The following is a 25,334-nucleotide window of genomic DNA, read 5'->3' as shown; positions in this document are numbered from 1 at the left end:
CATGTTTGCTTTAACGCGGTGAAATTCAGCTCTTCACCTGTAACTCATGGATAATCCAGTGGCTCTCTATCAACACTATGGGGGACTGAATAGATACTTGTTCATCACACTCCTAAATGTCCTTGTTTATGTTGTGATTGAATGAAGATGATGTTTTTGTGTCAGGCCTCTTTAATTTTTCTTTCTTCTAAAAATATTTGTTAGTACACTCTGCATGGAGAGAATATTTATTGTGACATAAGCATAGTATCTTTATTTTTTAAACACGAACTGTTAAACAACAAGTATCAGCTCTTATTCCATCTGTGCCTTTCTCAAACAATATGAAAATAAAACATCATAAATAAAATAAACTATATTAATGAATAAATATTCATTCATATAAAACATCAGAAGCTGAAATATCAGGATAAGGTTTTTAGATTGGTCAACAACTGTTGGAAAATAAACTCGTAAAAACCAGTAAGTAAAAAACTTTGTTGGTGGAAAAAGAGAAACACTTATTAGAATGCAACTCTGAAAAAATAATTTTGATTTATTTGATGTTCATCATCCATCATGGTTGTGTTTTCTTTCATGTGACAGTGGGACACTTGTTGAATACATTCGTGATTGTGAAATAGATACAAAAATTCCAGGTCTGGACCTGAAACTATGCACAATCACATAGAGGTCGATATCAGTGTTGCGCTGACGCCATCAGTGTGGCAGGAGTTGCTCTTACGGAAGGAGCGGAACTCATTCTGGATTTCCAGGAATGTTTTGTTCTTGGTCTCGGGAATGATGAAGAAAATGTAGGTCGCCGTTAAGGAGCAGATGACCAAGAACACCAGGAAACAGTACTGCTGAAGCCCGGTCTGTGCAATGAAAGAAGGGAAAACACACTTTCAAGAACCAGCTGGACACAGATTTAGATTATAATCAGCAGGAGGAACATAGAGATGAAACAAATCTGGGACATAAACATTTCCACCATCGATTTCTCCAGACACCTACCACAATGAAAGGGAAGACCAGGCCGATGAAGAAGAAGTTGAGCCAATTCACCGACCCTGCGATAACATACGCAGCCGGCCGCGCCGTCTGAGTGAAGAGCTCAGTGGTCAAGATGTTTGTCACTCCACCTGCATGGAGGGAGGAAGTGCATGAGGAACCAGCAGCAGCAGCTGGTTTGAGGGACTCAAACCAAAAAAATACTCTGGTTCCTTACCCGGGCCTAAACCGAAGCTGAGGATAAAAGCAAAGACACAGGCCATGCTGATGTAAGGAATGACAGGACTGGCCGCCTGGGGGAAGGAAGACGAGTGTGTAGTCATGCATGTCAAGTGAACTGACACTGTATACCAGGGGTGTCCAAACTTTTAGCAAAAAGGGCCAGATTTGATAACGTGAAGATGCCCGGGGGCCAGTAGATCCTTCTGATGTTTTTTTAACCAGAAAAGTTACATGCAAATGTACACTATTATAAAACAATTTTCATTGTCACAATTCTCTTTATTTTTCAAATGGCAGTGTAACCAAATATAAGCCACTCAGGCAGACGTGAACAACTCTAAAAACACAGTTCTGCCTTTAATTCATATCTGGAGAGTCAGATAACATTGAACACTGAACTGTATGGAATACCTAAAGTTTCCATGAGTTTGATAAATGTAATGCAAAGTTGTCTGTTATCATTCAAGTTTAAAACAAGTAAATTTTGCTCTTGTCTTTTACAAGATCTACAAGAAAGGAGGAATTACATTTTAGTGATTTATTTATTCTGTTAGTGCCAGCGGGCCATAAATAATACATTGTAAGACTGAAGTTGCGGGCCGTAGGAAATCTTACTGCGGGCCGTGATTGGCCCCCGGGCCGGACTTTGGACATGCTGCTGTATACAAATGAATTACCTGGAAAGTGAGGGCCACGGTGAATAAAACACAGCAGATGCTCATCAAAGTGTAGCCCCCCATGATGAGGACCCTCCTTCCCAGAGATTCGATGAGCATCCCCTGCAAGAAGCACAACCCACCATCACCAGGGGCCTCTGAGGTCGGTCCCTCTGGGACGACTTATAGAGAAGAACATGAATATCATCCACAGCGCCAACACTTACACACGTTAATGCGGTGATGCATTCACAGGCACCGGTGCCAATGGTCACGTATGGGATCCTCTCAGCAGGGATGCCTGATTCTTTGAACAGGTAACTTGCATAGAAGTAAATCTAAAGGGAAACACACAAAAACACAGGAATTGCTAAGCACCGGTGGTGTCCTCTGTCTTAAAGAAGAACAGGGCCGCCCCTGCGGCGTCTACGTACCGCGTTGATGCCGTTCAGCTGCTGTGCCGAGTTGAGCAGCACGATGGTCAACAGCTGCCAGCGTAGGCTGCGATCCCTTAAGAGCTCCCATGGCTTCTTGGCACAGAAGCCCTCCAGGTTATCCTTCTCCTTAAAGATGTCATCCCATTCCTGATTCCAGGAATGGCCGTGCAGTTTCCTCAGGGCTAAAGGAAAGCACATGACACACTTTGGTTCCTAGGTGTATTATCCACACATGATCGTCTCCATATTTGATCAGGCTGCAGGGTGTGTTTTTAAAAAAAAGAATCCAGCTGCATATAATTACTTTCTTCTCACATTAGTTGCTTGAAAAAGGAGCGGCATCACATGCTCGACCCACCAAAACCTCAAGGCTGAGTCGCTTAAGACGACAAACTGAGGCAGCAGCTTTTAAAACTTTGGATTCATCCGAAGAGTCTAAACACCACACAGGCCAGTGTTTGCAGGTGACCTTTTTTAGATCCCTCCTCGTCTCCTCGGTCGATGAACATGTAGCGTGGACTCTCAGGGAACCAGGGCAGCGTGACCAGCTGCAGGAGTGCAGGGATACATGAAGTGGACACCAGAATGGGCCAGAACTCCTCTCTCCCCAGGAGCTCTCTGTCAAATCATATCACAATTTAGTGGCTCAGGAAAAGTTTGGATATTGCCTGAAAATCATTCCACGTGCGTACTGGAGGCCAACCACTTGTCCGATCAAGATGCCAGCGGTGATGAAAATAGAGGTGCCCATTCCCATGGTGCCTCGGAGCACCGTCGGCGCTATTTCAATTAGGTACATCGGCTGAACACAAAGGCCGATGCCTGAAAAGTGAGAACATCTTCAGATCTTTCACTTTTAACTGAAGCTTTCACAAAGTCAGTTTCATGTGGACATTTTTTTTTGTATTTCTGTAATTTTCACCTGCATTTATTCCAATTAAAAGTCGGCCAATGATGAGTAGTTCGAATAATCCGGTCGTGTAGCTTAAACCCATCAGCAGAGAAGCCGTCAGTGCAAATATATTATTGGCCAACAGGGTCCCTTTCCTGGAACGTTACAACAGAGACCTTAGCGATGATGTTCCACGAGTTTATTATAGTTTATTCTCCTCTCACCTCCCAATTTTCACAGACAAGGTCCCACCAACTGTTACCCCGATCAGGCCTCCGATGGTGAAAATGGACACGATAGTGGACCAAATGAGGGTGAGGCCACTTTCTGATATGATGGTGTTGTAACGCTCAAGCCAGGTTTGGTTGACAAAGTCCTGCACATACTGGAGACCAACAGCACAAAGTGCATGTTCATCATCCCGAATCACGATCTCGGACTTTGTTATGATCACGTTTTACCTGCAAATGTCACTTTAATGACTATTTGTCCCACTTTGGGAAAGTAGCATTACTGTCAAATCATAAATCACGTGGGCCTTCCCCTCTCTCCTGCAGGAGCCGACAGACACTAATCACGTTCACCTTCGTGGGTGCGTTGATGACCGACACGTTGTAGCCGTACTGGAAGGTTCCTCCAATACAAGCAGCACATCCGGCGAGCAGAAGAGTTCTGTTTGGAACCTGCAACAAAGCAGAGATAACCAACACTTGGGCAGACAGACAGACAGACAGACAGACAGACAGACAGACAGACAGACAGACAGACAGACAGACAGACAGACAGACAGGCAGACACAACACGACACGAGCACTTTCACACCCACTGTACCCTCAGAAGAAACTGGACTGTGCTTCCATTGTATCTGTCATGATTTCAGAGGTTTGGACTGAAGAAAAAGCTGTTGTGATGAAGAAGGAAAGAACCACAGAAGCAAGAGAAGGCAAGAAAAGCTGTTCTCAAATGGGTCCCTCTCCACCCAGTTACAGATTGTACGTCCAGTACGCCGGCACCAGTTGGGATGGGTGCGCGCACGTTTCGCTTCATGCTGAAGTAGAGATTTATTTCCTCCTCAGGGCCTTTAGTCAAGGCCCACATGTTACAGATGATCTAGAGATTTAAGCGGCTTCCTCAAAGAGGAAAATTGAGAACTGCTGCGAATGGATCCACCACCGTTGGCCAAGATTAAAGACGGGTTTCAAAAAGTTCCGTTTAATAGAGCAGAATTATAACGTTCCCTGTTGCTCACATTCCAGCCAGCGGGTTGTCAGAATATATTAAATACAGAGCTGTTTGAATATTAACGATGAGCCCATAAATCAGGTTACATGTAGTATTCTTGTTATTAGTCGTCACATGTTCATCTCACAAATTTGCTATTTGAGTGTTTCTGTACAAACCTCATCATGTGTGACAAATAAACCCTATAATGGAGAATGTACATACGCTCGGGTAACCTTTAATCTTTAACTGATCAGTGACTAAAGGCTGAATTCACTGATCTGGACCATGTTTGGTTGCCTTGGATACGTCTGCACACTAAAGAGCGACCCCTGAGCCTTCTAGTTCAGGGGTTGAGCTGATGCAAATGAAACATTTCAGAAATCAAAGAAAAATTTACTAAATTATTAATTATTAAAAACACTCGCCGCTGTTTGACATTGGTTGCAAGCGTAACCTGGCTCATGCAGCCAAGCGCGAAAGGAGAGGGGAAAAAACACCGGATAATTGAGTTTCAAATAATCTGAGTGCCCATTCAGCCGGAACAGCAGTGATGGTGATAACGCGGATGCCACAATCACGCTAACTGGCAACCAGCTGCAACCGGCTCCACAACAGCCAAAACTAACAACGGCTCAGACGATCCTGCCAACAACCAAGCATCTACTGTACAACACGAAATATTAACATAATGAGTTGATGCCTCCCTTTTTAATATTTCTCACATATACAAAATATTCAATGTCAACTTTGGGGTCGGATCAGGGAGCTAAAGTTTACATTGAAAAACTTGGTAAAGAACGAGACCAAGCTGGCGAGAGCAAGTGCATCAACGGAGAAGTGCAGTCAGTCCCGGAGCTTTGTGGTTCTCAGGTGTGAAAGCACTCTGAAGTCCGCCACCTACCTTGGGCCTCTTTCCAGCTTTGGGTTCTTTAACAAGCAGCGGCTGATATTCTTCCCCCACATCCTTTGGCATTTTGTCGCTGCAGCTGAGCTCAGTGTTTGGTCCAGGTCGGTCTATACTGTGTTTGCTCTCAGGGATCTTAAATCTGACGGGAGGATGACTTCATCACGAGGACTGACCAGTCTGTACAATTGAACTGTTGTAACCTATTTCCATAACTGCTGGGAGCAGAAACCCCTCCACATTATAGTGTGAAATTGATGGATTTGTAACAGTAGAAAAATGTTGCCTCAGCGTAGAACGCTGAACGGCTCATTAACGGCCCATTAACGGCCCTGAGGCTGGATTCTTTTGCTTTGTATTTGTCTCCTTTTTTAAAGAATGCTAACAAATGAGTGACTCTGTTGCCTTCAGGTGTGAATGAGAGCATGAATGGTTGGATTATTCTGGCTGCTGGTGGCTCCAGCTCCACTGGCCGTCACCCTGTGTGTAAGGGTAAGGTGTAGAGGATGGATGTATGGATGGATGGATGGATGGATGGATGGATGGGTGGATGGATGGGTGGATGGATGGGTGGATGGATGGATGGGTGGGTGGGTGGGTGGGTGGATGGATGGATGGATGGATGGATGGTTGGATGGATGGATGTATGGATGGATGGATGGATGGGTGGATGGATGGATGGGTGGATGGATGGATGGGTGGGTGGATGGATGGATGGGTGGATGGATGGATGGGTGGGTGGATGGATGGATGGATGGATGCTGAAGTACAGTTTAAATGCAATTCAAAACTGCTGCAAAACAACTTATATCCACAAAGTTCTTGAATGTTATGATATTTGATATTAGAAGTGGATTCCACTAAAGAGTTTGTGGTGTGTTCAGGGTCACTACTTATATCTGCGCCCCTCTGTTAATGGGATCAGATCTGAGGCTCCATCAGGCTTTCTCACTATTGCTTCTGCTCGGTCGCCATTCAGCATGTGATGCTGAACTTCTGCCAAAACCCATCTGAGAGTTGGGGAGATATTTTGATAGTTCTACGGCATCACTAAATCAGTAAACACACAACCTGTTGTGTTGCAAAACAGGTCAAAACCAAATGCAAAATCCAGGTGCCGGGCCAGACCAGTTGTGTCTCTTTTCCTCATTTAAATAAAAGATTTTATTTACAGCTGCACCAATACAAAACATGGAAATGAGGACTTAACACCACTTGAAAAATCCCAAAAGATCAAAACTATGAAAAGTCATGGAAAGTTAAACCATATGCAAAAAACTGATGTTGTTAGATAGTTTTTAGTTAGTATAGTTTAGTATAGTTTTTAAAAAAGACTGAATAGTAATCCTGCCCAATAAACATTCTGTAGACTCTAATCTCTGCAGGCATGACAGATGATGTGATAGGACCGCCGCATGGATCGGAACAAAAGCAACTCAGACTTGAGTGATACAAATAAGCGAACAGCTCACCTCTCTCTTGGGCTGTAAAGATTCCTGGTTCAAATTCATTTTTGAAACGCCAGTAAAATTAAGTGTGACTAAAGCATTTGGGATGGAGGCACCGTCTAATCTGAAACTCTTGTATGGTGGTGGATTAGTGGTTGGTGAAGCATATGATCCTTTTAACTCTAACCCCTAGGGCGGCGGTGGTGGTGGTGGTGGGGGGGGACTTAAATACTGACGCATTTATGTTATTACAGCCCCCAATCCTGTTCTTGTTTCCATCTCTAAACAGTGCAAAGTGATTGTGGCATGAAGCTTATATAGATGATCACACTTTGAGACAGATGTCATACACTCTGATGACCCCCCCCCCGCACACACACACACACACACACACACACACACGCTGCCAACCTGCTCCTGCAGCACTTGGGTCACTGACGTTAAAGTTTACCTCTGATATGATAAAATAAGGGATGTGGAATAGTTATTATAGTGCCGACTCATTCCGCCTCAGACAGCATGTGATGATGTTATCTTTATTGAAAGTTCATAAAGCTGCTCCACAATGGGACATTAGAAAGGTGTGCATGTGATCTGCAGCTTCGGGAGGTTCATGTGATTCACAGCTCAGGGCGTCCGTCCCAATAAACCAGGAGATTCTTTAGACGCTGCAGCAGTTATCACTCACGCAGTCACCAAGATGTCGCTGCAGGTCAAAAACGGATAATGGCAAAAGAATAAAAGAAGTGTCATGGAAACCAACCTGACATTACTGGAGCTTTGGTGAGACAAGGGGACTGGTCCGTGGCTGTTACGCAACACCAGGATGTCTAAGGAAACACTAGGAATACTATTGTAGCTTTGTCTTGAGTGGTGTTCAGGTCACTGGGCCCATTCATCAAATTCATGCTTCACGTATAAAGTTGCACATCAGCTGATGGAAGCCTGAAGAGCTGTTAAATTTCCTGGTAGACGACTGCCGATAAAGTGTCTGATGCTCCCTGAACTACTCATTCACCACGTGAGCCCCACATATCCTGGCTTTGGAATGTGGGTGTCACGGGGAAGATAAATTTGATGGAAAGGCCTGGCTAGCCGGTATATTCAGGTAGTCAGCTGACCTTAGAACAGAACGTTGCCACCTGACCCACTGCAGCTGCCCCAGATCATAACACTGCCCCCACTGGTAACGCGAGCATTACTCCCTTTGTCTCACAAATTGAAGGTGTTGGTTCACCATTATCATCATTGGTTCTAACAAAGACATTGAATGTTTCTTGACCCACAGTAGTTTTAGCAATCTCCTTGATTGTTTTGTTTCCTTGATTCAACTCATCAGCGTTATTGTTGCACGTGGAGGAAAGGGGGGGTTAATGGCCTCTCAACCGGTTTTGGTGTCTTTGACAATTTATGGAGTTGCCAAGTCCTGCTGGGAAAGAAAAACAGGGCTTTATTGGCACAGATGATTGTTTACCTGATTAATATGACTGACTGTAAAACATGGAACTTTTCTCACAATATTTTAATTTTCTGAGAAACCTCTCTGGTTTCTGAGGGGTTCTCATGAGTTGTAATTGACAAATAAAAAAAGTAAAGTCTTGAATGAAAGGAATAGATTGCCAATAGAGTCAAGAGTGTACAATTCTTTAAAATTTCCTTTACATTAAGAGATTGGTTCTGTGGTAGATTCCACGTTTGACCACACGGGGGCGCCAAACAAACAGGCGCTTGTGTGCAACAGTGAAATCCTTCCCCCGGCGATTTGGGGAAAAATAGATAAGCATCTGTTCGGCCGCGTTCATAATGTCGGGCAGGAAGCCCCGATCCGTGGCGAACCCCCTGGAGTCTGCCATCACCACACCGAGCGAAAGGATACTGAAAGAATGCCACAGTTTATACGTGGACGCCGAAAACGGTAAATAATCGGTAACGCAGACCAGGGTCAAAGTTTACAGCAGAGCTCAGACTGAAATACGGTCAAGACAGTTTGGGTTCGCGTTTAAATAAGTTATTTTTATTTTTTAAAGTGGTGCATAGTCTGACGTTTCTGTGGATTGTGAGGGTGAAATGCAGCCGCTGTGTAACGCGTCGGGTGACCAGCAGCTGTCCGTGTCAAACACATGTCACTGAGCACTCGAGGGCTCTGCAGGCTCGCCGGGCAGCGCCCATGTTCAAGCTGCACCTGCGCGCCCCACAGGTCAACCGTGGAGTTCCCTTTAAAAGGCCCGAGTTCATTTCACCTTTGCTGTTTACATGTTAGAGTTTGCCATCTTATAACAGTACGTCTATATCCTCAGAGGGGACACGAGACATTAAGCCTCTTTTTGGCACCCAGACGTTTCTACTGTAGGATGGTTCTTTTGTTTTTTCATCATTTGTTTTTGCTGTTGATTTAGAAAAAGTTTTCAAGCGTCAACATCCATCAACTGACCCCCCCCCCTTTTTTTTCTTTTAAAAAAGGTTTTACGAAACAAAAACTGAAAGCACGTGTTGGAGCTGTGTTTTGCTTCATTTCTGTCTTATGTAATGGTTTCTAAGCAGTTACATCACTTGAAAGCTGTTTCCTGTATGTGTTTTCAGGCCTGGTGAAAATAGCGAGCAGCCTCGGTGTCCGCCTACTGCCTCCCAGAAAAAAGATAATTGTGATGATAATGGGAAACCACTCTGCAGGGAAGAGCTCCTTCATTAACTGGTAAAGCAGCTTCTTTCATTGTTCCCCGGACTTGTGAGATGGTCCAGGCTGCCTGACATGAGCAGAATTCCTCCGACACGAACACCATATTCAAAAGTTCTTTGAGTAAAGTTTCTCTCTGCGTGTTAGCTGAAACCTGATTCCAAGTTCCTTGTGTGTTCAGGCGCGCGTGACAGGGCGTCTCCGTGACGATGTGGGATTTTGAGGAGCTTTGCGATTTAATGGGTTTTAAATTGTTGTCCGGACGGTGCTGCTGACACGCCACGACGGTCTAAATCAGAAACATTTGTGCGGCCCTCTGACATATCCTGCAGCTGAACTGTAGACGAGGCCTCCACGTGCGCGGCGCTCCCTCCGACCTTAACGTGTGCACGGCGAGAAAATGAGACGTGGCGTGAGGGTCTGCAGAGAGTTTTGGGTGGCAGACACGTTTGTTTAATCATTTCATCACGACTTTCACGGCTTCAAAGGTGCGAGTGGAGCCCCAGCATGAAATTGAAGATGCTGCAGGGCGACTGATGTTAATAGATTTTCATATGGAAGATGTCTAGTTCTCTACAGGTGAAATGAAAAGGATCTGTCAGATCTCACCCTCACCTGTTGCGTACTGAAAGACAACAAGCGAATTGTTATTGTGATCAACGTGATCCTCGCTGCTGCGTTCGAGATCCTCATTCCTGACCCGCACACGTGCCTCTGACGCCTGTTGCCGTTCATTTCAGGTACGTCGAGGAGCACATACAGAAGACCGGCGTCGCCATCGAAACGCAGGGGTTCACGTTCATCACGAGTGGCCGCAAGAGAGAGTCGCTGACGGTAAGAAACACGGGAGAGCAGGAGAAGCTCCCGAAAGCTGAAAACGCCATCGAAACGGTGTCCTAGGTTAGGCTAGCTGTGTCCGACGGTCCGAGGGTCAATTGAATTTGGCTCGCGGGAAATAAAGCAGCGGCGCCGCCGTAACGGCTCAGTTGGAGGTGATTTCTCATCTTGCCTGCTGCTCTGGTGAGATGAGCGCACGCAGGGAGGCGTCTTTGCAGCTTCTGAACAGGCTCAGGGGACACCTGCCTCTTTGTCCTCCATCATCCATTTCCGCTGCCTCTCTGCCCCCCCGTCCTGCTGTGATGAAGACGATGAAGGTGAATGACGCTGTGCGTCGGCAGCGCAGGGCCGCAGAGCGGAAGGATTATCTCTCCTGCACAGGAGAAGCTCAAAGCGAGCCGAGCTGCAGCACAGAGACGGGAGATCCGACTGCAGATTCATATTTGGGTTCGTTTTTTTTTTTACAATGACTTTTAAAATATCTTTTCACAGGGGAATGCAACCTTACACCTGTATCCTCACTTTCGACCCCTGCTTGAGTTCAAAGGTAGGTTTTTCCCTCAGCGGTCGGGTGAAAGTTTGTGCTGTTTCGTGCCTGCGAGCGTTTCAGCGTCACCGTTTTGGCGGCTCCTGAGGTTCACGCCTTAGTTTGCTCCTTCTGTGCTGAGATGTGGGTGTAGGTCTGCAGGAGATAAAGCGATAAAATGTGGCGGGCGGAGGCTGCAGACGCAGACCCAAAGGCGGTGCTCAGAATGTCTCCCGGAAATCCCGAGTATCCTCAAGTTGCAGCGCAGAAACACGTGGATCCCCCTTTTGTTTTCGTTGACTGACAGTTTAGACGCTTTACCTCAATGACTCAGCAGTGAGTCACAGCTTTGACGCATCGGTTAGTCCTCAATCAACCCTGAGTGCATCCTGCTGTGGCGATACGTGAGGTAAACCGGACCGGCGGACAGGAAAAAGACAATTGGTCTGATCCGCCTGTGCGTCAACATCTGTCTGGAGCCTCTGGATGCTGAGGTGGTGCTGCGAGTCTGGGTGTGCCTGCCGCTGGAGCGCCGGCGCGGCCGGGACGGGAGGGGAATAACGTATGTGTGCGCAGGGAGGGCGGGCGAGCGAGCGAGCGTGCGTGCGGAGAGTAAGGGTTCACGGGGTGCGTACGGGAGCGCTCTCGATATGGTGCGTGAGTCACACACCCTCATCGACGCCAGTGCAGCGGAGTCAGGAGGAGCTGCTGAGAAATGTCACAGCCGTTGGAGACGCCGCAGCCCCGAGCGCGCAGGCCCGCGGAGCCTCGGCACAACCTGCTGCTGGAATACCACCACTTTTTTCTCTTTCCTTTTTTTCCCATCTTAACTGTTCGCTGATGATGAACCCACAATAGGAAGCGTTTGTGTACCTGTAACAGCAACTGAGGATGACTCATCAGAAAGAACTCGCCCTATATCCTTATGAGGGTCTCATCTGGTCCCGCTTGGACACACTTTGGTGATTTTAAACTTACAGGAAAATCTTTTAATCTGTATTTAGACGTGGTGCTACCCTGGTTTGGCTGCTTAATGCATGGGAGTTTATGCTTTACTTGTCTGTGCTGCGTCTGGTTTAACTGGTTCAGTCCCAGAATCTCGTTTTCAGCCTTTCAGTGAATGCAGCAAGACTGTAGCCTGTAGCCGCCTTTTCTCCGTGCATACGGGGGTCGGCAGCCTCGCTTATGTCACTTACATCCACCTGAGGAACTTGGCACCCACCAGCGAGTATCTCCCTCACTCTATTTACACTTTTCAGGGGCACTGAAGACTCCCTTCAGAAGGAGTTGACTGTTTCGTGTTTGAGTTGCGGGATTATTTACTTTTAGGTTTATTTTATTGTAGTTACCTAGAGCTTTGTGCAGTTGGAAGCATGGTTAATATTTTGATCCAGGGGTGTAACAGGAACGTCGGAGGATGTTAATGCGCTACAATAGCTGCCACCCTGCTCTCTGCAGCACAAGGATGTGATTTGTGCTGATCGCTAACACCTGCCTCCTCCCAATGAAACAGCACCGTTGTCATCCTGTGTGTGTACGTGTGTGTGCGCCCCCGTGCATGCGGCTGTGTCCAAACAGTGAATCTTCTGAGGCTCAGATTTGGGGGATAGGCTGGATCTGGCGTGTGGTGGAGCATCGTTGCCTCACAGTCGTTCTTCACTGGCTAGCTTTATGTCCTCTGACCCATGCTAAAGCTGCCAGTTGAAGAGCTGTTGTGTGTAACCATGACAACAGGACGGAGTGAAGAACTCGAGTCCAATGTTTTCCTGTGTGGAAGAATGAGTGGTGTGTTATCTCAGCACGCTCAACGATGCTGCTGCTGCTGTTTTAAGCTCGTCAGTGCAGCGTGAGCTCAACCCTGTTCCTGATCCCTGAAGTTTGTCTGGTTTGTCTTAGCATCACAGCCTTTCTGTATTCCAGGTGTTACGGACTACCTGTCTGCAGAGATCTCCACCTCCAAGCAGAAGAAGTTCAGTCTGGTGACGTATGTGGACACCCCGGGGTTGGTTGATGGGGACATGGTCTACCCTTTTGATGTCAACAGCGCCATCACGTGGTTAGGTATGTCTTTGCTGTTGTAACGTCCCTCTGAAGCGGCGATTATTGAGTGTTTTCTTTTTTTTTCCTGTGCAGGAGAACAAGCCGACCTGATATTTGTGTTCTTTGACCCGATGGGTCAGGCCCTGTGCAAACGCACCCTCAACATAGTGGAGAAGCTGAGCGAGAAATGTGGAGACAAACTGATGTTCTACCTCAGCAAGGCGGACGAAGCAGGTAGCGAGACCGACAGACAAGTAGGTCCCTTCGGAATTGTCCCGTCTCCGTCCTGGGAGTCCAAGCTGAATGAAAGGACACGTGCGTTTGCCTTTGCAGAGGGTGATGATGCAGATAGTTCAGGAGCTGTGTCGCCGTCCAGGCCTCAACAAATGTGGCTTTGAGATGCCGACAATTTACATTCCCAACCCGCAGAAGGTTTGCATAAATTTGTGGTGGCCGGAATTTTGATTTATTATGACGTTTTACAGTTTCAAATAGCAGATTCACCTTTGATACAGACATATTTCAACTGCATCGATGATTCTATATTTTTTTACATTTTGTGTTTTAGCCGAGCCGCTGTGTGAACCAGATTGACGGTGTGTGTCAGACCATTGAGAAAACCATCAACCAGGCCGTTCAGAAGACTTTGGATCAGCTGGAGAAGGACTCGGATCTCATTTGTTCCACCATCAGTGGCAGATTAGAAAAGGACAGGTTAGATTTTTCTCTTCTGAAGCTCATTTAAGGAGAACCTGAAACATACGGAGGCGTCTGGGTGCAATGAAAAAGCAGATCAGAGGGCGCCGGAAGGCTGATGTTAACTCCAGATTCCGTTTGCTTGCACGCAGAGCCGATGTGGCGTACAACAAAAGCGTCCGGCTGCACTCGTTTCTGTGCGGCGCTCTGGGCGTCGTCCTCCCCGCCCTCTTTGTCCTCAGCCTGATGGCGAACACCGTCTCCAGAGAGCAGCTGGACGAGCTGCTGGGCGAGGGGCCGGCTCGCTCCATCAGCATTCTGGTGGTAAGGCCCCAGACTGACGGTGTTTTCTGTCATGACGCCGTCCCCGAAAAAGGTCTTTAATGCGTCTTTTGTCTCAGGGCGTCGTCATGTATTTATGGGAATGGATACCAGAAGACGGACAAGTTGTGTTTGTGATCCTTTTTGGAGCTTTTTGCTACCTCCTGTTTTTCTTAGCCAAGTATTTTGCAGGGTAAGTGTTCCTCAGCACAGGCAAATAAAAGCCACCCGTCACGATTGGGGACACCTGCTGAAGGCTGTTCTTCCTCCCCAGCCGTCATAATAAGACCCTGACGAAGAAGGAGAGGAAGATGATGACCGGTTACAGTGATTACGTCCAGGACGTTGTTAAGACTAAGAAGGTTGGCTCTTTATTATAATGCAGTTTGCCTCATCTGATAATTATTTTACATGATAATAATTTAAAGGCATGTTTCTACATGTGAAAGAATAGACTCCAGAACCTTGTTTACTCCCCAGGCAAAGCTCTATGACTGGTACCTCCAGCAGTGCGCTGCAGAATACGACCTCTGACCCGAAGACGGCTGGAACACTTCTTCGCTTTTAAAGCGTGCGTAGTTTGTTGTGTCACTCTTGAGGGTCACCAAACCTTCAGGTGGTCTTTACTCAGGCAGGCGTGTCACGCCAGAAGGGACAGGCTCTGTTGTCCAACAGCAGAAGTCGCTACGACGAGTGCCTTAATTCACCAGCTCAGCTCTGATTGTGTTCATGTGATTAAAACCTTTTTCGGTGCTTAAAATCTCAACGGTGACCTGAAGCATTTATAAAACGAATCACTCCCGTCGCCTCTGTAGGACGCACGGACGTTCGCATTTTCAATCGCTGCCACTGCGGTCCGACTCAAACGTTCTTCTGCGTCCAAAGAGGCGGCTGGTAAACTGTAAAACGCTGATTTCTGGAGCCATCAGACGTCTCCATGTCCATGGAGCTACAGTATTACAGTGTCAACGGGTGAACGGCGGAGTCTGATTGGAGCTCCTCCGGCTCATGAGCACTGAACTCTTTATGCCATACAAGCTAGTGCTGGATGTTTTTCCCAGTTTTTAAAGACATATTTATTAGGGCTGGGAAGTGTATTTTAGAGTGAAATATAGATAAATTATATATGTGATTGTGTCAGTTTCTGTTGTGTGTTATTAGGGAAATCATCAGTTATGATTTTATGTACATCCTCAATCAGGTTCTTTTAATCTCTGACTGGTTTTATGCATTGATTTTAATAATAAATCATTATATTCTATTCAACTCGCCAGTCCTGTCTGAAAATGTGTCAGTCACCTCAAATGAAACAATCGAGCTGCTAGAAAACTGCAAAAATCTGGTTTCTGTCTTATTTTATAAAAACACTCGCTGAATGACACAAACTGTTGGATGACTTTAATTCAAAGTTTAGTTGTAAAAAAAAAAAAAAAGAGTTTCTATGCTCCTCATGCCAAACAATAACATTTTAATACAGGTAAAGGAAATATTTTGAGAAAAAGTAGCAAGGCAATCATTTCTAAGGCAGTAACACGGTTTGACCAAGCTCAGTTCCCTGAGTTAGTAACAGAACATAATCATGCAGCTGCTACAGCCTCTCCGTCAACATACATCATTAGTATGTAAATCTATAAGGGTTGGCTAAAGTCTGATTCTCCTAGCATGCTAACACACACAAACAGGCGTCGGGTCATCCAATAGTGATGCATTTTAGAAATTAAAGCCACGTCTGGGCTGTGCAGCTTTTTAAAACTTTTTTTTTACTTTTTTATACTGATGTGAGGTTTCTTTTTTGGGTTTACAAGTTTGTATTATTGTATGTAAGCATACAATTCCAGTTAAAATAGGTTTAAACGATCATACGCATAGTACAATACTATACATTGTTATTTGTATAAAAGGTCACTGTCCTTCCTGATGTCTCAAGGACAAAGGTAGGTATTTTATCAGCAACCAAGTCCCAAATGTTGTTCTGACCATTAATGACAGAAGGATTCAGTGTGTTCTGCCCCCCAAAATGGTCCAATGATGACAAAAATGTACCATCAGGTAACAAAGCTGAGTTCACAGTTGTCCTCTGGTGTCCTCATCGGTCCTCTCAGCAGGGTGGTGGGAGCGTGTCCAGACTGGGATAGCGGCTCATTGTCTCAGCACCATTGGTCCACCAGTCCACCTCCACCAGTCAGGAGGTGGATCAGCCCCCGCGACCTCCAGAAGGTCATTGAGAACCTTTGTCAATCAGCCATGAAATGTCTCCGGTCCTGGCACACACACACACACACACACACACACACACACACACACAGTCAGCTGTGAGCCGATGTTGCTGCACGTGAACAGTGAAGGAGCAGAAAGGGCTCACTTGTGTTCTTACTTGCCAAGCTGAGCTAAAATCCTTCAAAGTTTCAGTTTGCGTTACAAGAAGCAGAAGAAAGAGGAGACGTGAGACGGAGGCTCAAATCCACACGTGAGAGTGTGCTTTGATTTGGGTGTTACCGTGGGGACAGTTAGTCATTTAGTCAGTGCTAAATGTTAAACTTCTCAATGTGGATTTATAAAAATGTCAAGCGGACACACACATCTCTAAAATTGGGCTTTCAGTCATTGGCCATTTTTCTTATTGTTTTGACCCTCATTGACCCTTATTCCATTTCCAAACAATATTTTCCCTGAAGAGCTTTGTGGTGTACTCAAAAGTCAAATGTAGCTTGTATAATTCTTTCCATGTGATTAAAGTCACAAGTTTCCTGCAGTGATAATAACATTTGACATGAATTTTCTTCCCAGTAAAACCTGAAGGCTAAAGAACACAACAGCTATTGTGACCGTGACAGGAATTATGTTTGAGAAGGCGACTTACTCCACATCTCGCTTCTTAATCGTCTTGCCGGACCCTAAGACTTCTGCCACCCGGGATACAATGGGATCATAGTTCATGCTGGCAACAGCAACCACCTCTTCACTCCTGTAGGTAAATATAAAAGCAATGATTCGATTTGGCTTCTAAAGTTTCATTTTATCTTGGCAGAGATCCAATGAAAGATCACCTGGTGTAAAACGCCACAAATCGGAGTTCATCCAAGTCCCCTTGTATGATGACGTCATCAAATCCATCACCATAACCTTCATAAACAGAGACCCGGTCAACAAAGAACAGGAGCCCGGGGATCCGGTGATTCTCCGTGTTTTACCGCTAGGTGGCGCATTGGGAACCCGTGCACTCTTTTTCCTTCTACCTCACGATTTCCACCCTACCTGCGTAGCGGAGTGTCTTCCCAAACATGGCTGACCAGAAGAAAGGCACAGTCTTGATGTCAGCAGCTCTGTCCATCATGCTGAGTGCTGCCATCCGTCCTGAGGATGAAAAAAAGAGCACCACTTGGGCAAAGGTCCTGGGCTTGGCGGGACGGCCCGGCTGCCACACACCCACCGTGCACGTGAGCCATCTGCCAGTGGGGGATGTTCACCTTCTTGTTGTTACGAGGAGGAAAGGGGAACGTCACCGCGTCACCTCCCGCGAAGACCCCATCAGCACTCGTCTGCATCATCTAGGAGAAAGTCCAAAAGATGAAACGAAGGAGGGGAAACAGCCGATCCCACAGGCTGCAGGGCTTCAAACACACCTTGTTGACAGTGATGAAGCCTTTGGAGTCCATGTTTATGCCGCTCTGCTTCAGGAAACCTGTTGCAGGAACACTTCCTGCAGCAGAGAGACAGGGAATCATACCGACTGGACACACGGCCCCGTGAGGAGCTCCATCACTCGCTACATGTTTTGTCTTTAACACGAGCACGTTTAAGTGTGTGTAACAGGAAAAAAGGGGAGTTAGTTGTCATTGTAAGTCACCTGCTCTGATGACGCACACGTCGGCCCTCAGGACCTTGCCGCTGTTCAGCACGACTTCTTTCAGCTGTGGGACGAGGACAAGACGTGTTGGAGCTGCATTTTATTCAGATGAATTGGATCTTACGAAGAAATCCCGGGGATGTCCCGCTCTACCTGCCCGTGATGGCCGACCATCTCCGACACCTCGCTCATCATGTAAAACTTCACCCTGTTTGCTTCAAAGAGCTGCAGAGAGGAAAATCATGGCGAGCGCCTGTAAAGTGCGACCGATTTCCCCTCCGAGTGCTTCTCTACCTTCATTAAGGCCTTGCCCACTTTCTCCCCGAGAGCCTGTTTGAAGGGAACCGACTCGATCCCGATCACAGAGACGGAGTGAGCCTTGTCCGTCAGAGCAGCAGCCACCTCCATCCCTGCAAGCAGCAGCCGTGAGGAGCACGATGCTCGGGGTCATTCAGGGGAAATGACACAAAGACTGAAGGAAACCACAGGAATGAGAAGACTGGAGGCAGAAGCTTTGAAAGGCTTGTGTTGAATTACAGACATTGAGGAAGAAGAGGGTATAAATCCGTTTATGAATGACCTTTTGACCTCTGCCCTTGCCGATGGCTCTCCACACATAATAACACCGTTCCTGGTAAACATTTACCTTTCGGCTCCGTACGGGAACGTTTTTATCTCCCAAATTACTCAACGTGGCTCTTGAAATGTTTCTCACCGACGAAGGACGTTCCTACGATGACGGCGTTCTTGTTGTTGGACAGCTGGGCGATGCTGTTGGCGTCCTCGGGGGTGCAGAGATGGAACACGTTCCTCACATCTTTGCCTTTGTAGCTCATGGGTTTGGGGCTTTTCGCGCGACACATGGAAGCATATTTACGTTAGCTCGCTCCCCGTGGCGGCGATGCGCGCTCAAGAGGTCGTACTCACCTGCTTCCCGTAGCAATGAACAGCTTCCTGTAATCCATTTTCAGGCCATCTCCAAAGGTCACCGACCGTGACTTCACATCGACCAGCACCGCCTGAAACACTTATTGATCACGGTTCTGGTCCTCCAACCCTCTAAGGGAGGTGAAGCAAACGCTGGAAAAAAGGGAGGCTCACCTCTTTCTCCGTGATCAGCTCGATGTCGTGGTCCCGCAGGAAGTCGGCGGAGCGCAGTCGCAGCTGCTCTGCTGTGCTCTCTAAAGACTGATGGCAACAAGTTAGTGCATCGCAGCACAAACGGACCGAAAGAACCATGCGTCCGGGCGCCAGCGAGCAGCCGATCGACGCCGCCGTCAAGGTTCCTTATGGGAATTGACGTCGTTCGGCTCTCTCTTTGTGCACCGTTGCCATGGCGGCGCTCTCTCTGTTTAGTTTGGGTCTCTGCGTACAAACCTTACTCAGTTTAGGTCTGTCGTACGGGGGATGCCTGTCCATGGTGCACATGACGATGCGGTCAGTGAAGCCCTCTTGCCGCAGCGTCTCTGCACACACCAGACCTGCCGGGCCTGCAGAGAGCGTCCACGTGGCGTAAATGGGGGGGGGGGGGAAGAAGTGAAACGGAAGCGAGGGGGGGGGGGGGACCGGCCTCACCGGAGCCGATGATGAGGACGTGGCTGAATCCCGTGCTGGAGTTGATGACAGCGGAGCATCGCGCCATCGCCTTTGACCTCCTCTGCGACTGGAGCGCCTGAAACGGGGGTCAAAGTTCGGCCGTTAGACCGCTCGACCTTCCCCCCTTAAACCCTCGGCCATCGTTATCTGCCTACCTGCTTGTTTGCGCGAATGATGACTTTGTCCTTTTCAACTCTGACCTGCAGCAAACAGACAAACGTTACGATGGCGCCCGGAGACGCGATAAGGCGGCGAGTGTGTTCCAAGCCAGCGTGGGAAGGTCACCTGGAAGGTGGGCAGGCTGTCCAGACCGGGGAAGTCCTCGATGTCTCCGGTCGCTATGTTAAAGCAGGCGCCGTGCCAAGGACAGCGCACGTGTCCTTTTGACAAGACACCTGAGAGGAAGATGTTCGGTATAACAGAGGGACGGGAACGTTGGACCGATAACCGACAGTTCCGTCTTCTCTCACCCTTGACCAGCGGCGCTCCGTAGTGTGGACACTTGTGGCCGATGGCCGAGAATTCCCCGCGCTGCTTGATCAGCAACGCTCTGCCACTTCCCAAGTCGACCTCCCGCATCCTGTCAAACACACAACCACAAGAGTTGATCCGCCTCCGTCATGGACCGGACCTTTCTCGTACCCCTGTGATGGGAATATCTCACTGTTCGTTTTCCAGGTCTTTCACGTGGCAGACGGACACCTCCACGTATTCCCGCGGTTTGTGGTAGAGCGCCAGCGGGGTGGAGTCGTCGTCCGAGCCGTGTCCCAGGGCCCCGTTGGGTCTGCAGTCGGCGAAGGGACTGGCTTTGCCGTTCGGTGAGAGTCCGTCCATCTCTTTTTCTTTATCCAAGAGGGAGAGTTCCACTTTAACTTCAACTGCATGACACAGTGGGATGATGGAGAACACACAAACGCGTCACTGTTTAACGCCATCATAGAGCAAAAGTTCCCCCGCTGGGCTGGAAAACTGGATTTGGGAAGCAATGAAGTTAAGTTTCATTGAAGGTAAAAAACAGAGACGGAGAGAGAGCTCTTTCTTTCAAGTCTTTATATTATATAGGCGATAGCAACAGCAGCAAACGCGGTGGAGCTCGTTCACGCTGCAGCAGGCTTCGTCTGCTTGGCTGGAAAAATGTGCCGATCATCCCTTTCTTACACTGTAATCTGGCAGGAATTTTCTCCCGCTGAGCGAGTCTTAATTAAAATCAATGGAAAATCATGCGAGCGAGTGCAGTCACAGGAGAAAAGGGGGGGGGGGGGGGGGGGGGGGGGGGGGGCGTCCTGCAGGCGAGGGGGCAGCAGGCACGTGTTTATTAACACGCACTGACATTCTCATCGGTAACAGTAGAGGTGAATCGTGACATTTTCTCATGCAGAAAGAGGATAAAACAGAAGAGTTTCAGTTGCTCCCTCCCTAAAAGGCATAAATACCCCCCCTCTTGTGACATATTTGTACTTATTTTCTCAAATGGCTTCCTTACAGAGGCTGCTATAAGCCCATACATGTGTAATTAACGTGTAATAGACCTTGACTCTTGTGTTCAAAGGTAATTCTTAACCCAGCATCACCCAGTGTTGATTCCCTGTCACCTACAGGATCAGGAAAGCTGTAGGTTACCTGGTTTGGGTTTGGAGAAGCATCCTCCCATGGTGGGCCTGGAAACGAGGGACCCCCGGAGAGACGGGGACGAGGGAGGGGGGAGGATGGTGCGGTCAGATCCTCGGCTGCCTGGTTTGCAGGTAACACAGCAGTGTGTCCATGAGAACCCGCGGAGCCACGCTGGCCATCGCTACGCTGCTGCTCGTGCTCTGCGGGGACAGACGGAGCGAGGTCAGAGACATTAGCACGTCAGCGCTCGTAAAGAGGAAACATCGGTGTTAATTAGGAGCATTGCCCCCCCTCGCTGTTACCTTTAATCATGCATATTGTAGTGAAACTGTTAAATATTAACAACACTCCAACACCCATTAACTTTCTCCTCACACCGAGCTTTAACGAGAAGAGGGGCCCCTCTCAGCCCCACCGACCCCAGCCCTCCCCCCTGCTCATCCACCCCCCACCCCCGGGTTTTCTGTTGCCACATTTCCCTCACATTTCAGCCATTCCTGGTATTTTTCACACACACACACACACACACACACACACACACACACACGGAAGCACTCGGTGTTTCCATCGCCAGGGGATCCTTCCGAGGTACAGTCAAAGGAACAATCGGAGGAACTGTTTGATATTCCGAGCACATCTTAATGACCTTGAACTCGTCGTGCTGAATGGAGAAAGTTCCAGGGAACAAACAAGGAACGGAGCGATTTTCCTCCAGGCGACCGCAGCCATGTTCTAAACCGTGTTCTTGCACGTAGAACTCTCACGTTATTGCAGATACACTCCCGTAGCGCGGTAGAAGCTGGATCTCTGTGTAAACGCACAGTTGAAGCTGTTGCTTCCAGCTCCCCACCCTTCAGAAGGTAATGGGCACCTTTTGATGGTCCATTAGCTACTAAGCATGTTAAACATCCATTATTAGCTTCTCAGTGCATTATTTTCACGTGTTATACTGTGTTATGGTTGAGTTATACAGAATAAAACTATTTGCTTCTAAATGAAGACAAAGGTAAAGCAATAGCAGCTTGACTGTGGCCTCTGTACTGGTGAAATACGACCCCCACCTGGTTGGTTTCATTAGCCTGTAGGTAGATTGGACTGATATATTCTGATGAATCAGATCACAAACGGCTGCCATCCCAGAGGCGTAACTGACACCTGATATTTTGCGCAAAGCCAAAGTAGGTTAAGCAGATTTGGTCCTCACAACATATGACGCAGATGCTGATAATCCTGCCTGTAAACAGGCCGTCACTTTTCCGACAAATGGAATTACCTGTTGCAGGAATGTTGGAGGGGGAGAATTATGAAACAAGACGAGAACAAATTCAGTCAGAAACATATATGTCTCAAAATAACATCAGTCTAATGTTCATCTCAAACATCACAAAGAAGCTATTTTGAACCCCTAATCCTCATTTCTGACCTTACGGACCCTAAAACTGCAACAACACCTGGAAAAATTCACTCTCTCACACACACACACGACACAAATGTGTGTCTCATTTAATACTGGTTGGACAGGTAAGTGAGCAGGTAAAGATGAGGACTGTTGAATGGCCGATAAAGACCTGACCACCCACCGGCTGCGTCACCGCCACCTGACCACGCCTGTGCTCAGGACTGCACCCTTCCTGCTCTGAAATGACCTGAAGGGTCAGAGGAAGAAGAACAATCTAGGACTATAAGGTCAGAATTCACTCATGATGTTGCCTGCAATTGACCAGAAACATGAAATAAACCTTCGCTCTCCACTCGAAGGGGAACTATTTTTTCGCCCTGCATTTGTGTTTCCTTTGAACTGGACCCCGACTGCACTCAAACCGACAGGTGAAACTGGCTGAATGGTCGCAGTTTTGCTGAGCGATAACCTCTCCATGATGTCATGGAAAACCGGACCTGTGATTTACTGGGGGTGTACACCCCCCCAGAGGGGCCGTGCTCCCATGTAACACAATGACCTGTTTGGAGTGTTTGATCAGCTCCCCCACATTTACAGCTGAGAGTGAAAATGACTGAGGATTTTAGGGCTGCACCACAGTCCCTCAGGAGGAGGGGGGGGGGGGGGGGTCCGTGCAAGCAACTCCCACATAAGTTTGTGTCAGCAAAAGACACAGAAAATCTCCTAAACACGTCAAATGGCGGCTACAGGGCTACGTTTTATGACTGTTTGAGGAATAAATCAGCTTACCAGAGCACACGGGGCAGGGGCACCTTGGTCCCGTCAGATTCTGTGGCTCCCAGCAGCCCCTCCGGAGCGCCGAAACACATTAACCCGACTATCCTGAGCAGCGTGGGCCAACTCCCTGGTAAGTTCCTGGGTCCACTGTCCACTGTTCTTAGGTCCGTCCTTACGTACGTCCTCCTGTTCTCTCCTCTCCTGCTGCCTCCTGATGCAGCAGAGGCTCTAGTGTACGTGTGCGTGTGTGTGCGTGCATGTGTCTGTGTGTGTGTGTGTGTGTGTGTGCCCCCCTCCAGTAGTCCTGGGAGTTGCTCTCTCTCTCTCTCTCTCTCGCCCCTCTCAATCTGCCGAGCTTGCAGATGCAGCAGGCGGGACCTCGGCCAGCCTCTCAGCTGAACCCAGTATTGATGGAGTTGCTGAGGGGATGCTAACGTAGCCTGATCCCCCCCCCCACCCAAGATCTCTGCTCACTCGTCCTGTTTTTTCTGTTCAGACCTTTTCAGATTTCAAGGACCCGACCCACCAGTTAGGCTTGTCCGACCATGAGCTGCCTCCTTGCACCGTGCACGGCAGGACGTTCAATCACCTCAGGCAGACATTTAAACTTTTGACTCTCCACCTCATCCAAACCTCCACCCCCCCCCCAAGAGAACCCTGGACGTGGATCTAATAGACATGGGTGGATCCTCCTTTTGTAGCAAGGTCATTCCCCCCCCCCCCCCGTGACCCCGAGGAAACAGCGCCAGCAGCAAGGCAGCAGCAGCAGCAGCAGACTTGGGTTGATAACCCCACTGTTGTGCACGCTCAGACGCAACGTGCTGCGCTGCTCTCAGCATGTCGTCAAACCAGATGGACAACAGGACGAGCAGTCAGGTGTTGTTCTGTCAGAGACCCGACACTCAGTCCTTCAGGGTTCAGACGAGGGTCGTGTTGGGATTAAATGGCGTTTTATCACTTGTTTAACAAATGTAAGATGATAAAATACTGTGCACAGGACTGTTAAACTGCTTTATTTTAGTTTTATGTGACTGGCGGGGTGAACATAAGAGGCTTTGAGGAGGGGAGACACGGCAGCTTTGACAATAACAATCTTTAATTTCAAAGACAAACAAGTGTGTTAATGTTTCAATATAAAGTGATAATAATACTTTGATCAGCCAAAGAACAAAACACACTTTTGTATAAGTTCACTCTGAAAATACATACATACATCTGTCCGTCCGTCCGTCCATACATCCATCCAGAGCCTCCAGCTGCCTTAATGTGGACGGTCTGGACTTGGGGAGAACTCTGGTGTCCCTGGGGAACGTGGAAACTCCAGAGAGTCCCTAGAGGGGGACTAAAACCTGGGATCTTTTCTCGATCTCTTTCCCGAAGACTTTGGTTTTAGCATCTGCTCACTTAGTATCTTATTATCTACTCCTAAGAACTTTGATGGAACAACTATTTGATGAGTGGGAACTCTAAAGGACCTCTGTCTTCAGGTAGTTGTTGGGTCCGGGCTTCGGCTCCGGGCTGTTTGGCTCATGCAGTCGTCTTCGGCTGAAGTTCCCCATACACACAGCTACAAAAAACAGAGTTCCTCCGATGACGAGAGCCAAACCTCCGAACCATCCTGAGAACATGGCCTCTCCGTACTCCCAGCGTGGCATCACATCAGGAAAACCCTGGTCCCAGAATTCCACCACGGTCGTGTAGGCCACGACAGAGACCGGAGCCAGGGTGGTGAGGCCGGACACCCACGCCAGGACCCCACTGACAACCAGGATCCGTCTCTTCAGTCCTGGCTGCTCCACGCACACGTCCACCCCGTCCAGCCCTGGAAAGACCACCAGCAGCGCCAGACCTCCAGCACCTATGGACACCGACATCAGAACCCTGGAGATCTGCAGGTCCGCGGGGAGTCCGAGGACGGAATCGTAGGCCTTGCACTGTATGGCCACCTCATCGGTGTAGAGGCACATGTGCCACAGCCCGGAGAACCAGTTCTCCACCTCGTTCAGGTCGGAGTTCATTGTCTTCCACAGCGGAAGGAAGGTGGTAACGAGAGAGGTGACCCAGCCGCCGAAGGTCAAGAAGAGAGCAACCCTCTGCATGACTTTTGGGGTTAGAAGACCCATCTGGCCTCTGCCCGGGACCGCTGTCTTCACGGCTGTGGAGGCTCATCCCAGCGGCCGAGGGAGCAGCCCCAACACGACCAAACCCACATATTCAGCCTCCTTAATAAAGCC

The 25,334-nt window shown here is 48.1% G+C and overlaps 4 protein-coding genes and 1 non-coding gene across 7 annotated transcripts; 2 read left to right on the top strand and 3 right to left on the bottom strand.

The window, feature by feature from the left end:
* Positions 1-226: 226 nt before the first annotated feature.
* slc2a11b (solute carrier family 2 member 11b) lies at positions 227-6,919 on the bottom strand. 2 transcript variants are annotated; one of them, XM_029829701.1, is made up of 12 exons: positions 6,801-6,919; positions 3,785-3,883; positions 3,425-3,585; positions 3,231-3,355; positions 3,001-3,130; positions 2,778-2,926; positions 2,306-2,490; positions 2,099-2,209; positions 1,893-1,994; positions 1,211-1,286; positions 997-1,124; positions 227-857 (listed from the first exon to the last, which is right to left on the bottom strand). In XM_029829701.1, the coding sequence occupies exons 1-12, from the start codon at positions 6,837-6,839 to the stop codon at positions 663-665; spliced, it is 1,500 nt and encodes a 499-aa protein (XP_029685561.1). In that variant the 5' UTR covers positions 6,840-6,919; the 3' UTR covers positions 227-662. The 2 variants fall into 2 exon arrangements, with proteins under 2 accessions (XP_029685561.1, XP_029685560.1); XM_029829700.1 differs by lacking the exon at positions 6,801-6,919 and adding an exon at positions 5,326-5,470.
* A 1,605-nt stretch (positions 6,920-8,524) lies between these two features.
* On the top strand, positions 8,525-15,136 carry LOC101078644 (uncharacterized). Of its 2 annotated transcripts, XM_003974994.3 has the most exons (12): positions 8,525-8,691; positions 9,357-9,468; positions 10,191-10,284; positions 10,780-10,834; positions 12,734-12,874; positions 12,947-13,107; positions 13,187-13,285; positions 13,422-13,567; positions 13,702-13,873; positions 13,951-14,063; positions 14,145-14,232; positions 14,351-15,136. In XM_003974994.3, exons 1-12 carry the CDS (start codon positions 8,580-8,582, stop codon positions 14,402-14,404), a joined length of 1,347 nt encoding a protein of 448 aa, XP_003975043.2. In that variant the 5' UTR covers positions 8,525-8,579; the 3' UTR covers positions 14,405-15,136. The 2 variants fall into 2 exon arrangements, with proteins under 2 accessions (XP_003975043.2, XP_029685947.1); XM_029830087.1 differs by lacking the exons at positions 8,525-8,691; positions 9,357-9,468; positions 10,191-10,284; positions 10,780-10,834 and adding an exon at positions 10,366-10,734.
* Positions 12,451-12,536, top strand: mir22b (microRNA mir-22b). Its single transcript, NR_105359.1, has one exon. It is a non-coding gene; the product is annotated as a microRNA mir-22b (primary transcript).
* A 119-nt stretch (positions 15,137-15,255) lies between the features above and the next one.
* aifm3 (AIF family member 3) lies at positions 15,256-23,410 on the bottom strand. The gene is made up of 20 exons (XM_003974919.2): positions 23,113-23,410; positions 20,934-21,124; positions 19,978-20,191; positions 19,784-19,893; positions 19,599-19,708; positions 19,469-19,513; positions 19,293-19,389; positions 19,095-19,207; positions 18,819-18,905; positions 18,645-18,736; positions 18,433-18,563; positions 18,012-18,127; positions 17,871-17,942; positions 17,718-17,781; positions 17,494-17,570; positions 17,301-17,418; positions 17,126-17,224; positions 16,918-16,993; positions 16,731-16,835; positions 15,256-16,131 (listed from the first exon to the last, which is right to left on the bottom strand). Exons 2-20 carry the CDS (start codon positions 20,962-20,964, stop codon positions 16,089-16,091), a joined length of 1,800 nt encoding a protein of 599 aa, XP_003974968.1. The 5' UTR covers positions 20,965-21,124; positions 23,113-23,410; the 3' UTR covers positions 15,256-16,088.
* A 520-nt stretch (positions 23,411-23,930) lies between these two features.
* cldn26 (claudin 26) lies at positions 23,931-25,279 on the bottom strand. Its single transcript, XM_003974993.2, has one exon. The coding sequence runs from the start codon at positions 25,221-25,223 to the stop codon at positions 24,567-24,569; it is 657 nt and encodes a 218-aa protein (XP_003975042.2). The 5' UTR covers positions 25,224-25,279; the 3' UTR covers positions 23,931-24,566.
* Between the last annotated feature and the right edge of the window lie 55 nt (positions 25,280-25,334).

Source organism: Takifugu rubripes, chromosome 21 (assembly GCF_901000725.2).
Source record: "Takifugu rubripes chromosome 21, fTakRub1.2, whole genome shotgun sequence".
In the NCBI taxonomy this organism is placed as follows: Eukaryota; Metazoa; Chordata; class Actinopteri; order Tetraodontiformes; family Tetraodontidae; genus Takifugu; species Takifugu rubripes.
Note: the sequence above shows the minus strand (reverse complement) of the source record. Positions and strands in the feature narration are given on the sequence as shown.

What these genes read in the sequence shown, in the direction of transcription:
- LOC101078644 (XM_003974994.3), top strand. Translation starts at nt 8,580, where the DNA reads ATGTCGGGCAGGAAGCCCCGATCCGTGGCGAACCCCCTGGAGTCTGCC. An exon ending in GCAAGAGAGAGTCGCTGACG is followed by an intron (nt 10,285 to 10,779) that starts GTAAGAAACACG and finishes ATCTTTTCACAG; the next exon opens with GGGAATGCAACCTTACACCT. An exon ending in GGCAGATTAGAAAAGGACAG is followed by an intron (nt 13,568 to 13,701) that starts GTTAGATTTTTC and finishes GCTTGCACGCAG; the next exon opens with AGCCGATGTGGCGTACAACA.
- cldn26 (XM_003974993.2), bottom strand. Translation starts at nt 25,223, where the DNA reads ATGGGTCTTCTAACCCCAAAAGTCATGCAGAGGGTTGCTCTCTTCTTG.
- aifm3 (XM_003974919.2), bottom strand. Translation starts at nt 20,964, where the DNA reads ATGGGAGGATGCTTCTCCAAACCCAAACCAG. An exon ending in ACAGACCTAAACTGAGTAAG is followed by an intron (nt 18,906 to 19,094) that starts GTTTGTACGCAG and finishes TGTTGCCATCAG; the next exon opens with TCTTTAGAGAGCACAGCAGA. An exon ending in TGGTCGGCCATCACGGGCAG is followed by an intron (nt 17,782 to 17,870) that starts GTAGAGCGGGAC and finishes CTCGTCCCACAG; the next exon opens with CTGAAAGAAGTCGTGCTGAA.
- slc2a11b (XM_029829700.1), bottom strand. Translation starts at nt 5,397, where the DNA reads ATGCCAAAGGATGTGGGGGAAGAATATCAGCCGCTGCTTGTTAAAGAA. An exon ending in TTTAATTGGAATAAATGCAG is followed by an intron (nt 3,131 to 3,230) that starts GTGAAAATTACA and finishes CTCACTTTTCAG; the next exon opens with GCATCGGCCTTTGTGTTCAG. An exon ending in CAGCTTCGGTTTAGGCCCGG is followed by an intron (nt 1,125 to 1,210) that starts GTAAGGAACCAG and finishes CCCTCCATGCAG; the next exon opens with GTGGAGTGACAAACATCTTG.